The sequence below is a fragment of the Arvicanthis niloticus genome, chromosome 9 (genome assembly GCF_011762505.2).
Source record: "Arvicanthis niloticus isolate mArvNil1 chromosome 9, mArvNil1.pat.X, whole genome shotgun sequence".
In the NCBI taxonomy this organism is placed as follows: domain Eukaryota; kingdom Metazoa; phylum Chordata; class Mammalia; order Rodentia; family Muridae; genus Arvicanthis; species Arvicanthis niloticus.
The window spans coordinates 59,745,604-59,759,972 of record NC_047666.1 but is presented as its reverse complement, the minus strand read 5'-3'; the positions used below and the strand labels follow the sequence as shown (position 1 = coordinate 59,759,972).

At 39.5% G+C, this 14,369-nt stretch overlaps 1 protein-coding gene across 4 annotated transcripts in view; it reads right to left on the bottom strand.

Annotated features, from left to right (window-relative positions):
- The window catches only part of LOC117715735 (murinoglobulin-1-like), a 52,841-nt gene that overhangs the window by 14,942 nt on the left and 23,530 nt on the right, over positions 1 to 14,369 (bottom strand). For all 4 annotated transcript variants that reach the window (XM_076940505.1, XM_076940503.1, XM_076940502.1 and 1 more), the window contains 8 exons: positions 13,139 to 13,288; positions 12,074 to 12,229; positions 11,562 to 11,646; positions 9,439 to 9,625; positions 8,617 to 8,845; positions 7,749 to 7,875; positions 7,366 to 7,487; positions 6,848 to 6,899 (listed from right to left, as the gene is read on the bottom strand). In XM_076940505.1, coding sequence (XP_076796620.1) covers positions 6,848 to 6,899; positions 7,366 to 7,487; positions 7,749 to 7,875; positions 8,617 to 8,845; positions 9,439 to 9,625; positions 11,562 to 11,646; positions 12,074 to 12,229; positions 13,139 to 13,288 — 1,108 coding nt within the window. The remainder of the gene's footprint in view (positions 1 to 6,847; positions 6,900 to 7,365; positions 7,488 to 7,748; positions 7,876 to 8,616; positions 8,846 to 9,438; positions 9,626 to 11,561; positions 11,647 to 12,073; positions 12,230 to 13,138; positions 13,289 to 14,369) is intronic.

Sequence of the window (14,369 nt, the reverse complement as noted above, 5' to 3'; positions counted from 1 at the left end):
AAAGGGCGCAAAGACAGCATTCAAATTAATAAAATCAGAACTGAAAAGGGAGACATAACAACAGAAACAGAAGAAATTAAAAACATTATCAGATCCTACTACAAAGGCCTATACTCAACAAAATTGGAAAATCTGGAGGAAATGGACAATTTTCTAGATAGATACCAGGTACCAAAGTTAAACGAGGAGCAGATAAACCATCTAAACAGTCCCATAACGCCTAAAGAAATAGACACAGTCATTAAAAATCTTCCCACCAAAACATGTCCGGGGCCAGATGGTTTCAGTGCAGAATTCTTTCAGACTTTCAAGGAAGACCTAATACCAATCCTCTTCAAGCTATTCCATTGAATAGAAACAGAAGGAACACTACCCAATTCATTCTATGAAGCTACCATTACACTCATACCTAAACCACAGAAAGACCCAACAAAGAAAGAGAACTACAGACCAATCTCTCTTATGAATATTGATGCAAAAATACTCAATAAAATTCTCACAAACCGAATCCAACAACACATCAAAACAATTATCCATCAAGATCAAGTAGGCTTTATCCCAGGAATGCAGGGATGGTTTAATATTCGGAAATCCATCAATGTAATCCACTATATAAATAAACTCAAAGAGAAAAACCACATGGTCATCTCACTAGATGCTGAGAAAGCATTTGACAAAATTCAACATCCCTTCATGTTAAAAGTCTTGGAAAGATCAGGAATTCAAGGCCCATATCTAAACATAGTAAAAGCAATATACAGCAAGCCACTAGCCAACATCAAACTAAATGGAGAGAAACTTGAAGCAATCCCACTAAGATCAGGGACTAGGCAAGGCTGCCCACTCTCACCTTACCTATTCAATATAGTACTGGAAGTCTTAGCTAGAGCAATTAAACAACAAAAGGAAGTCAAAGGAATACAGATAGGAAAGGAAGAAGTCAAAATTTCACTATTTGCAGATGATATGATAGTATACTTATGTGAACCTAAAACTTCCACCAGAGAACTCCTAAACCTGATAAACAACTTTAGCAATGTGGCTGGATATAAAATCAACTCAAACAAATCAGTAGCCTTCCTCTATTCAAAGGATAAACAGGCAGAGAAAGAAATTAGGGAAATGACACCCTTCACAATAGCCACAAATAAAATAAATTATCTTGGAGTGAATCTAACCAAGCAAGTGAAAGATCTGTATGACAAGAACTTCAAGTCTCTGAAGAAAGAAATTGAAGAAGATCTCAGAAGATGGAAAGATCTCCCATGCTCCTGGATTGGCAGGATTAACTTAGTAAAAATGGCTATCCTGCCAAAAGCAATCTACAGATTCAATGCAATACCCATCAAAATTCCAAATCAATTCTTCGTAGAGATAGAAAGAGCAATTTACAAATTCATTTGGAATAACAAAAAACCTAGGATAGCGAGAACTATTCTCAACAATAAAAGAACCTCTGGGGGAATCACCATTCCGGACCTCAAACTGTACTACAGAGCAGTAGTGATAAAAACAGCATGGTATTGGTACAGAGACAGACAGGACGATCAATGGAATAGAATTGAAGACCCAGAAATGAACCCGCACACCTATGGTCACTTGATCTTTGACAAGGGAGCTAAATCCATCCAGTGGAAAAAGGACAGCATTTTCAACAAGTGGTGCTGGCTCAACTGGAGGTCAACATGTAGAAGGATTCAAATTAATCCATTCTTATCCCCTTGCACAAAGCTCAACTCCAAGTGGATAAAGGACCTTCACATAAAGCCAGGTACACTGAAAATATTAGAAGAGAAGTTGGGGAAGACCCTTGAATACCTAGGCACAGGGGAAAAGTTCCTGAACAGAACACCAATGGCTTATGCTCTAAGATCAAGAATCGACAAATGGGACCTCATCAAATTGCAAAGCTTCTGTAAGGCAAAGGACACTATCGACAAGACAAAATGGCAACCAACAGATTGGGAAAAGATCATTACCAATCCTACATCCGATAGGGGGCTAATATCGAATATTTACAAAGAACTCAAGAAATTAGACGCCAAACAACAAAATAACCCCATTAAAAAATGGGGTACAGAGCTAAACAAAGAATTCTCAACTGAGGAAACTCGAATGGCCGAGAAGCACCTTAAGAAATGCTCAACATCCTTAGTCATCAGGGAAATGCAAATCAAAACAACCCTGAGATACCACCTCACACCAGTCAGAATGGCTAAGATCAAAAACTCAGGTGATAGTAGATGCTGGCAAGGATGTAAAGAAAGAGGAACACTCCTCCATTGTTGGTGGGGTTGCAAGCTGGTACAACCACTTAAGAAGTCAGTCTGGCGGTTCCTCAGAAAATTGGACATAGCACTACCTGAGGACCCAGCTATACCACTTCTGGGTATATACCCAGAAAATGCCCCAACAAATAACAAAGACATATGCTCCACTATGTTCATAGCAGCCTTATTTATAATAGCCAGAAGCTGGAAAGAACCCAGATGTCCTTCAACAGAGGAATGGATACAAAAAATGTGGTACATTTACACAATGGAATATTACTCAGCTATTAAAAATAATGAATTTGAGAAATTCTTAGGTAAATGGATGGAACTAGAAAATATCATCCTGAGTGAGGTAACCCAATCACAAAAGAACACACATGGTATTTACTCACTGATAAGTGGAAATTAGCCCAATAATTTGAAACAACAAAGATTCAACTACCAGACGACATGAAGCTCATGAAGAAGAAAGAACAAGTGAGGATGCCTAGGTCTTTCTTAGAAGGAGTAACTAAATACCCAAGGGAGCAAATATGGACACAAAGTGTGGGACAGAATCTGAAGGGGGGGTTGTAGGGAGACCATTCCATCTGGGTATTCACTCCATGGGCAGTCACCAAAAATAGACGCTGATAGGGATGTCAGGATTGGAAAGCTGACAGCAGCCTGATAAGGCTGTCTCCTTAGAGGTCCCCCAGAGTCGGACATACCCAGAGACAGATACCCACAGCTATCCATTAATCTGATCAAAGGTTCCCAATGGAGGAGTTAGAGAGTAAATTGAAGGAACCTTAAGGGCTGGTGGCCCCATTAGGAGAGCAACAATAATAACCAGCCAGAGCTCCCCAGGGTCTAAACCACCAGCCTAGGAGCACATATGGAGAGACACATGACTCCAGCTGTATATGTAGGGGAGGATGGCCTTGTTGGGCATAGGTGGGAGACAAGGTCATTGGTACCCTGAAGGCTGAGCACTGGGGGGGGGGAGATCTGAGGGTGGGGAAGGGGGCTGGAGGTAGGTGGGTAAACACCTTCATAGAAGCAGGAGGAGGGGGGTTGGGATAAGGGGTTCCTGGGTGGTGGGGGAAATATGGGAAGGGGATAAAATTTGAAATGTAAATATTATATCCAATAAAAGAGGGGAAAAAATAGAAAAGCGGTTAGAACCAACATTCTTAATAAAATGTCAGCCCTCTTTAAAAAAAAAAACTATCTTGATACTAAAATTTGTTTTGAGAATTGTATATTGCAGAATGATCAGCCTTGGTGTATCTACTCAACAAGCAAGCTGGGCAGACCTGCTCAAACCTCTGAGGTCCGGGAATTCCATCTGGAGGCAGCAAAGACACAGCATCAGAGGATTGTCAATTTGCTCTCCCCCCCCACTCCTCTTCTAATATCTCAACGCCCATAATCAGCTTGAAGAAGCTAATGATGAGTCAGCGCCCCTATTCCTTGGGCTTGGGGACTAAGGTGGTAAATGTTGGACTGTCTTTCTAGGGAAAAGTAGTGGTTTTGTGGGAATAGAGAGGATTAGCTAGGGTTTATTGCATAGCCATAACCTATTAGTAGAAATCTGTATAATTAGTATCAAGATGAAGATATAAATTCTTAAACGGCACCAATTTACTTTGATTACAAATTTTAAGGTTTTCATTGGTACGAGCTTCTTATTGATATAAGAGTGAGATGAATATTGTTACCCTTATAGGCATTGTACCAGTATAACACACTTAGGAATACAAGGCTTAGACCCAGTCCTTCTTTAACTTTTTTTTAACAGATTTGAGATGGTCAGCCTGTGAGTTAAGGGACTACAGCAAATTCATGGGTGGGAGTTTATTGTTAGGGTGTTTTCTATGTTTTATTTAGAAATAGCTGAGTGGAGTTAACAGGCAACAGTCCAGATTACCTTACATGGATAGTTGGTTTTCAAAACATCAGAAATCCACAGAATTGACATGACAAACATTTCAGTATTAATATTCATTTTCATTAGAGACCTGTCTGCTCCGGACAGCTTCCTATAATAAATTCTAAGAAGAAATTGAGCATCCTTGGAGTTACTCCAGTTGTGGTGAGACAGCCACTAGGCAAGAATTGCCACTTTCCTTCTACAGACAAATTACTGTCCAGAAAAGGACACACTTGCAGAATAGTCGACTGATTATATCTGCCTATACAGAGTAATCAGCCCTTAATAATTCTGCAGCACTAAGGTCTGTCAGAAGATCCTGGGCCAGAAGGCAGAAGAATAGATGCTCCAACGTTTTGAAGTAGAGTGAGTGTCCAGGTGGTCAGAGGTCTCTATAAATTGGCTAAGTTTTAGAAACTACGATTTGTGCTTCCCACAATTATAGTTAACTCAGTCATTCTGGATTTCTGATGGGGTTGAAAACATATAGCTATTGACCTTAAGAGAAAAGATTTGAGTGGATGGTCGTCAGCTGACATCCATCCTAAAGCCAGGTTCAGAACTAAATGTTTTAGTTAGAATAGATGACAGAGGAGCTGGTTAGTCAACAAAAGGATGGACTGGGTATTAGGACTATCCTGTACCTCACTGGTACAAATTGGCATAATTATGCTCTAATTGTATTTTGAGAGAAAAGTTTCATTTAAACAGGAAGGGTGATGTGTAGGAGGAGCTAAGGTAGGAGGAGTACTGAGAGGAGGAAAAGGAGTAAGAAGAGGAGAAGAAGAAGGAGAGGAGAAGCTAGGTGATGAAAGAGAGAAAGAGGGGGGAGAGAGGGAGGCAGATATTCATGTATCTCCACCAGTCAAAGATAGTTGTTATATCTAGGTTGGGTAGTGGGTTACACCTCTGATTGAACAATTCCAAACTTATAAAGCCTATGATTAACATTTTTTTAAAAAAAATGTATAAATGCAAAAAGGAAAAGGGGGCATGGGATAGGGGTTTCCTAAGGGGGGTGGGGGGAAATGGGGATAGGGGATGCCATCTGAAGTGTAAATAAAATATCTAATAAAAAAATGAAAAAAATCCTCTCTTTCTCTCTCTCTCTCTCTCTCTCTCTCTCTCTCTCTCTCTCTCTCTCTCTCTGTCTCTGTCTCTGTCTCTGTCTCTATCTCCCTGCCCCTCCCCTCTCTGTGTACTTTGACATAAGTTATTGTTTTCTGGGAATGGAGAACCTCAGTTGAGAAATTGCCTCCCTAACACTGGGCTGTAAGCCAGTCCTGAAGCTTATCTTTTTAAATAATAGCTGTGGCAGGTCCTGACCCAGTGTACACTGTCTGTAGTGTATAAGGAAGCAAACTGAGCAAGGGCAAAGCAAGCTAGGAAGCTGCACCACACCACAGCTCCAGTTCCTGCTTCTAGATTCCTGCCTTGACTTCACTTCATGATGGACTGTGGTCATGTAAGCTGATCAACTCTCCAAGTTGCTTTTGGTTATGGTGTTTTATCACAGGATGGAATTCTAAGACAAAGCAATGTGTGACTAAACATCCTATATCATGAGAATAAGGGAACAGAGAAATCCTGAGCTGCTTTTGTTCTTTCTGGTTCCCTGAGTTACTTTGGAGGCTCTCTGATCTCTTCCATGCAGCTGTCATGGATGCTTTCCTATGGCAGGGATAGTGGGTGGATTATACTGTAATCAGTTGACCGGCCGAAAGAATAGGGCTTTTGTTATCCTATCTTTGGCTTAAAAAATATTTATCTCTAGTGACCCACCCTGCCATTCCTTCTTTTTCTCCCATGGAAAACATTTAAAGGATTTTAGTATTATATGATGATTTTCTTCCATCTACCATATTCGGAACTGTTACATTAGTTTGCCTGCTTTATAAAGAAATTTGCTTTATTTAATCTTTTTTGCTAATTATCATATAATAATGGATTTTACATTAAATTAAAGTTATTATTCTAATTTCTTTATTCTTTTGACAAATACGTTTTGAGTAGACACTACCAGTACCAGCTAACAGACGTGTAGGCAATGCAGTCATTATTGCAAGTGGATGTTCCCTGACCTAATGCGTGTCCCTCCTAGGTGACAGCGAGCTTCTTTTTGTGTGATACGTTGCTATATTTCCATTGCAATAGTTAGTTTCTGATGAGGAGCAGGGATTAAAAAAAGCAAGGTATAAAAACAACCACTAGAGAAAAATGTTATTCTAAGTATATACCACAATTTAGCTTGGCTCATGTATGAAGCTTTTTCAGCCATATAAATCTTTGTTTTCTATTTATGATCCAACATAAAACAAATATGGTACTTCCCAAGATATTCTCTATCTTCCCACCTTCTCATTTTAGAGAAAATCTCAATTGTGACCTCTTCTCAGTCATTCCTTTTCTATAACTTTCTATGTATTGAGATGGATGAAGAGGCTTCTGAATTCTAAAGCCAAAAGAAGCTACAGTGAACCATGATACACTCTTGAGAGTTTCATTGGGTAAATGATGATCTTAATTTATGAGACTCAGTTTTGTTTGTGTGTTAGGTGTTATAAGGTATACAGTATTCTGATTTTCTTAAAGCAGTACTGCAAGATCTCTTATTAAGCGACTTAAGTCACTATCTCATTGTGCTTTGACAGGTTCTCACCTGATGTGCAGAGCAGTGAGCTGAAGGTATGCTCTTTCTTGATTCCTTCAGGCTTGGACAAAAAGACAGGAAATCCAGACATGAGAAATCAAATACTGAGTGTGCAAACACAGAATTGCTGGAGGCAGTTTTTTTGTTTTGTTTTGTCTTTTAAGAGACAGCTTTACTTGTGGGTCCATGGGCTGGAATGGCTTCACATTTGAAAATTTAGGCATGCCAGGTCAAAAAAGAAACCCATAGGGAAAGATAATAAAGAGAAAGGGGCAGGGCATAATCGGAAAAAAGAGATATAGCCTTGAGAAGATAAACTGCCTTAGATTCTCTTCCCTGCACTAAAAGCATAAATTTAAAGACTAGTAAGGGAAAAGACAACAGAGCATATGTGGGTTTAAAAGCATGGGCTTGCCAGATATGATCTATCTCAAAGTTTTATGTTATTTTTATTTTTCATCTAAATATAGTCAACATTGCTCCATTTTCTGGACTCAGCACACTGCTGACTGAGAAGGGTTACTCACCTGAACTATCAGGACTCTGACTACTGTGTCCTTTCTCCCTGTTTCAGGAACTGTGGCCACCTCAGAACCACAGAGCTCCGGGGACTGTTGTGCTTCGGCAGACACAGAGAAATTCACATTCCCTGAAACAAAGGGTCCAGAGAGCTGAGCTCAGATCTGCCAGGTACCTGGCATCCACCAAGCCACAAGATCTCTAGGGTATCCTCTGTTTTAGGAGTGGTTCAGGAGCCTGTCTTGTATTTAAGAATGTGGTAAGCACACTCCAGCAGCTGCAATGACTGTGAGCTTCCTCTTGGGGACCCAGTGAGAAGGAAGTAACTGAGGAAACTTGCTACACTCACCTTTCTGAGTAGAACCAACCCCCTTACAAAATTTTCACTCACCTAAAGTTTTGGGAGTTACCAACCAGGATGAGGTGTGTCTCCCATTGGCACCAAGGCAGTAAGAATCTTGGTCTTTTTCTACTGGAACAGCTGTGAAATCAGGAGAGGCTTCCAGCTGCACAACCATCTGTGGCCCCACAGGAAAAAAGAAAGGGCAAAAACCAATGTCACTGTGGGAGGACAAGGTGTTATACATGGGAGTAGGTAGGCAAAAGAGTGTGAAGGGGACTTGAGTTAGAATAAGAACAGGAGAGGATGTGTTTGGAACACATGTCTAAAATGTCATGTAAATTGACACAGAAGGCTTGAATAGATTTCATCCACACATATATGTCCTAAACTTTATTTAGCTATCATCCATGTATTATCTACACAAACCATTAAGGAGATAATTACATATGTGTGTACTTATATCTGTTTTATTTTGATGGCAGAAATACATTTACTGTACTAGATTTTTAACTACTATTTTGAAGTATACACCTACCTCTAACAACAGCAAAATCCATTGTAAAACAATATGCCATTTTATCTGGACATCAACCTCCTATATCTATGTGGACTATTGCCTTTGATTGTATACAGAGGCTACATGGAATATCCTATTTCTGTTAGTACAGTTTGTGCTGTTTAAATACTGGCAACATCACCTAATTTTACGTACTATCCATATTGTTAAACAACTTCTTGCTGTATATATGTAGCTAGAGTCTGGGAATTGTTTAAGCATTTGAAACTGCTTGCTGAGTGGTTCAATACAATCTCTTCCCCACTTTCTTTCTTCTTTTCCTTTAAGTCTTAGTTGTAATTTACACACACTAATTGTTCTCTTCCACTCTGGTCATGCTTAATTCAGAAAGGTGTTTACCCGCATGCTTGTAGGGAGGTAGTTCATTACAGTGGCTTTGAGCATGAAGGCTTCTCCACGAATGACAGAATAGGGCAACGAGAGCTCCACAAAGAAGGGCTGAAAGGCTTGGAGAGGTGCCACAGAGGAGAGGCCAAGGCCAGTATCGTTGGACAGGCAGAGGGCTCCGGCCTTCCATTCAGTGATGGTGTCAGGGACTGTCATCTCCACTTCAGCCACTCCTGAGGAGCTGGGAGAGTAGGAGAGTAAAGCACAGAAAGTGAGCACATGAGTTGGTTATCTCTGAGATGGTAACTCTTGAGTGTGACAAGACACCATTTCTTTGAGTCCTTCAAAGGAATGATAGGAAAGGAACAGAACAAATGGGACTCCAGGTGGCAAAATAAAAGTCTTTCTGTAATCTTCTTTTACCAACTCATCTCACAATCCCACAGCATCTCAGAGTTCATAGGTTAGTGGAAATCTGAACATAGATTTGATGTTTTCTCTGAATTCCCATCTTCAAAATATCATGCAACAGTTTTATGACTTATATGGTAAATTCCATATAGCCATCTCATAGTCTGCTCCATGTAAGACTGCCTCACCTATTAGTCAATATGGTGACCCTGAACAGTTTTAACTATCAGAAAGGTAAGTGACAATTTTTATGTGCATTTTCTGGGGGTGATGGTAATAGGCATGGTTTATAATTGATGGGTATATATGCTATGGTTTTCTATATGACCAGTTTTCTTTGTTTACGATAAACATTAGAGAAATCCAAGAGACTTAAGAAAAATTTTTTACCCAGCCCAATTGATACAAATGGCAATCACTTACTTTACTGTGACTATGTCCCACACCCAGGTTTCAGGAAAATATTTCCGAATGGTCTCAGTGAGTGGATCTTTAGGTGGTGGATCTTTACGTGGTGGCTCTTCAGGTGGTGGATTTCTATCTGGTACTCTGTGGTAATATGCAGATGTTTTACTGCGAAGTAGTACTGAATCAGATTCCAAAGCAGGTACTGTGAAGTTACAAAGGAAGAAAGGAACATAGAACTTGAATACAGTGGGGCATGGTGGTGCAATGGAAATGTAGCTTAATTTTCAGTTTCTTCTTTACGTTTCAACACTCTTAAGGTAACACTGGAAGTAATGCATTGAATCACTCATTTTGGAGGAGACTGGGTAACATCCTTGTCAAACAAGAGATCTCTCCTAGAATAGTTGAAGTTGGAAGGAACCATGTTGCATACTTTTTGGGTTGGATATTGGAGACTTGGTGAATGCTTACAGATATAATGTGCCCCCTAGGAGGAATGAAGATCCACAATACAATCCTAGGTAACAGGTCTTGTGGCTACAATGAGAATCACTCCAGACCAGCGCTGCATGATGTGTACATTATCAGCAGATGTTTTTTCTTTCTTCAGGTCTGAAAGCTTAACCCAATATTTTAATAGGTTTTCAATTTGTATAAAAACTGAAAGAGGTATAAGTAGAAATTCTTGGGTTAGAAATAGGAAGTTTATTACCCAAGAATCATAGCATTGGCTTGCTTTTTCCTGGTAAGAAATGTAGTATTTAAAGGTGGCGATGAAGGGTCTGTACTCTGCATTTTTTTTTTAAATCAAGAACAAGTATACATGCAGATTTAGTTAGTACTTTAACTAAGTATTTCCCAACTGACTTCAAAGCATAGAAAATCTCTCCCAGTTTTTAATTTGTAGACACACATAGAGTTTCATTTCTATAGGTTCTTCCCTAATAGCCACAACCTATAACCTGACCTCAGTCTTTCTATTTGCCTTCAAAAACTGAGTATGTTTTAGTGTTTTAAGTTCTTCACGCATTAACTTAACAGCTACAGGTATAGTTGCCCATTATTCCATTGTCTAGAGTAGTCACAGTGCCTCAGGTCCTGTTGCTTTTAGAAACTTGTGAAGGTATTTCAATTTCATTTCAAATCAATATAAGGGAAATTAAAATAGTCCAGTCAGAATGTTTTATTTTATGTTAACACAGATATAAAAATAAATTTTAGTATTTAGAATATAAATAATAATAAAGATAGTGTTTCCTGATTTCAAGTTATATTACAGAGGTATAGTAATAAAACCATCATGGTAAAGGCACAAAAATAGACATGTAGATCAATGGAACAAAATACAAGGCCCAGTTACACTCACGTAATCACAGGCATATGGTAATTGACATAGATGCTAAGACATACACCAGAGAAAAGACAGCATCTTCCACAAATGTTGCTGGAAAAACTGAATGCTCACACATAGAAGAATGAATGTAGACCTATATCTATGACCCTACACAAAAAATCAACTCAAAATGTGTCACGGACCTCAACATGAAACAGGAAACTGTTAGGGGAAGAACTATAGGCAGCAACCCTACAAAATACATGTGTAGGCAAGGACTCTGAATGAGAACCATTCATTTAAAAAATCATGGTAAATACTTGACAAATGGGACCTCACAAAACTGAAATGCTTTTTGCACAACTAGGGAACAATCAATTGAGTGAAGTGGATGCCCAGGGAGTGGGAGAAAATCTTTGCTAGCTCTACATCTGATAGAGGATAGACACTCAGATTGTGTAAAGAACTCAAACACTGAAGAGTCAAGAGAACAAAAGGCTCAACTTAAAAAATGGGCTGTGGATCTGAACAGTGGTTTCAAAAGAAATTTTTAAAGGTTAAGACATATCTTCTAACAGTGTTTGTTATGCAGGCAGTTAGGGAAATGCACATTAAAACAATTCAGTATCCATCTCATCCCAGTCAGGATGGCTAAGGTCAACAAAATAACTGACAACAAGTGCTGGTTAGGTTGGGTTCTTTTTCTCTTACTTGAATGTTATACATGCAGTACAATTTTATTTTACCATCTTTGATAAATAATTCACATTTATTTTGTTCTGAAAATAGTGATTTGTTATTTTACCTGACATTAGAGCCATGTCATAATAGTCATAACAAAGTGTAGGATATTTGATCTTCAAGTTTGTGAGTGCCGTTAAACCCATGTCCTAAAAAGAAAAGTATTAATCAAGTGAGATACCTCAAAATTCTGAAAAAAAAGAAGGTATAAAATTTGCAATGAATATTTCTCATATGGTTTTACAGGTTCAAGTATATTTCCTATTCAAATTGTGTGTCCCATACACACAATTACATAGAGCTACATAATGAGAGCCTGTTTGAAAAACCGTTAATATGATGACAACAAAGACTACTACTATTAAGCAGTTTGTCCCCACTCTGTGACAGTTTCCTGCAATAGAGAGGTAAAATAGTCTAGACTGCCCACTTTCCAAGATGTAGATGTACATATAAGGTGGGTGATCTGCCAGTGACTCACATCCTTGGCCTAAGCCTAAAATTCTTCATTAATATGGTGTTTCATTAAACCTAAATAATTCACAGAGCAGGATGCTGATAGATAATAGGGCTTACCTCCACATATCTGTAGACATCCTTCTCATTTCTGTGTCGTACTGAGTCTGGGTGTTTATTAGTTTCCCAGGTTCTGTACCACACACAATTATCATTTTCAGACAAGTGGGAACTTGGAATAAATTTCTTTTGCTTCATACCTGGCAGATTGTATATCTGTAAGAGACAGGAGATTAGGGGGGGCATGTGGGAGCACTTCCTGAGTTATCCTTCCCTGACATTGTGGTTCCCAAGTTAACTGACTCGTTGCCCTCTTTTAAGATCCTCCTCCTCCTTTCCCTCCTCCTCTTCTTCTTCCTCCTCCTCCTCATCACTACATATGTGATCAGTACAAATACTTGAATGTTCAAAATAGGTGTCCTTATCAAAAGTACAGATACCCAGTGCATGGAGAGGGCATGGTGAGGGGAGCAAAGGAACTCCATTTTACATTCTAAAACATGCTATTAGCCACTGTCAATAATAATATTTACATTATTAGAGTGATCATATAATTATTCCTAATAAGGCCTGTTTTTAATTCAATATAAAGAAGAAGTTTACTGTCATTGTCTTGGGCAAGGCTCCTGTAAGTAGTGTATGGTTTCATTTGTGCTTTTGTGCTTCTGAGATTTTTCAAAACAAGTTGAGAAACTTGCATTTTAAAATTTAAAAATTTTTAATATACATTTTTTTTATTTGGGGAACCACTGAGATGTGCAAGATTCTTTTTGTATAAATGGTTTCCTTTGGCTCCCAAGTGTAGTGTGACTCTGAAAAGCTCCATCATGAGCATCTGAAGGGGACAAGCCACTCATGGGGCAGGACAGCTGCAGTAAGAGCATAGAGAGTTTACAGCTCACAGAGCGCCTTATTTCCTTCTTTGTCTTCAGTTTATTCACTAAAGTTTTCTCATCTGTTCTTCGGGCTTTTATAATGAAGAGCTCCCTTACAGAGCTGTCAGCATTAAATGCAGTGTTTTTACATTCAAGAGCCCTAGTGGTTGAACAATCATTGTTTCATCAGAACCAGGGTCACTTCTGGTCTCTGCTGACCTGTTTTGGACAATGGCTGAAGGGGACTCACCCAGGAAGGGGAGAGCTCAGCCTCAGGCTTCAGGAGCAGCACACTTTGGTCCACAGCTCTCAGGCCACAGAGGGACTGAGGAGAAGCTGTGACCCGCAGATGGGTTTGTGAGCCAGGAAGACTTTGAGATGAGCTGAAGCTCAGGTCCACCTGAGAGAAGGAAAATCAAACTTGGGGGTAGAGTAGGGATTCCTGCTTTTGCAGTCCCAAAACCTGCCAGGTGGAGTCATCCTGGAACTCTGCATGCACATCTGTTCTTCAAGATTATGAATACTGAATGTGAATCTGAGTGATCAAGCTCTGCTCATCCGGCTTATCAGCAGGAACCTTTACCCACTGAAATATCTCATAGACCCTTAATGTCACAGAGACTTATGTGACACCAGTCATAGGATCCAGGCCTATCAATTGTTAGTATATTTATTTTCCCTCAAGTTTTTCATTATGATTTTTCTATATGTGTGATAAGAACATAAAATCCTTAAATGTTATGATACAGCATATTGAATGTGTGCTATATCATAGATATACATCTTCAGTACCTATTCACATTAGGCAGTTGGAACTACATCTGTTGGTGAGCATCTGTGCTTTCCTTACTCTAGAGTAGTTAACTACACCTCTGATCTGCTTTCATCATCCTCTTTCACTACAACCCTGTCCATGGCAGCTTGCTTCACTGGCTGGAATGAAATAGGAAGCATTGAGAGATGAAGGTGAATGGCAGATGATCTGGTAGCTAGAAAGACAAATCTAGACATATTTCCAATTAGAATACTGATTTTTCCACCCCAGGTATGAGATTTGCCATGAAAAAGTCTTTTCAAATGAGTAATTTTGTTGCTTGGTTTTGGCGTGAGCCTTTAATCCTAGCTCTCTTAGGCAGGCCGATCTCTGAGTTCAAGGCCAGCTTGGTCTATAGAGTGAGTTTCAGGACAGCCAGGGCTACACAAAGAAATATTGTCTCAAAAAAACCTCATCTGAGAGAGAAGGTGGGGAGGTGGAAGGGAGAAACAGAGAAAGACACACAGAGAGAAAGACAGAGGGAGAGACAGAGGGAGACAGAGACATAGATGGAGAGAGAGAGAGAGAGAGAGAGGGATTTGGGAGATAGGGGAGAGGGAAAAGAAAAGAAGATGTGGAGAGAGGCAGGAGTGTAACTTCAAAGTTGCAGAGATGGCTCAATAGGTATTAGCACTTCCTGCACTGAATTCTGATTCCATCACACATA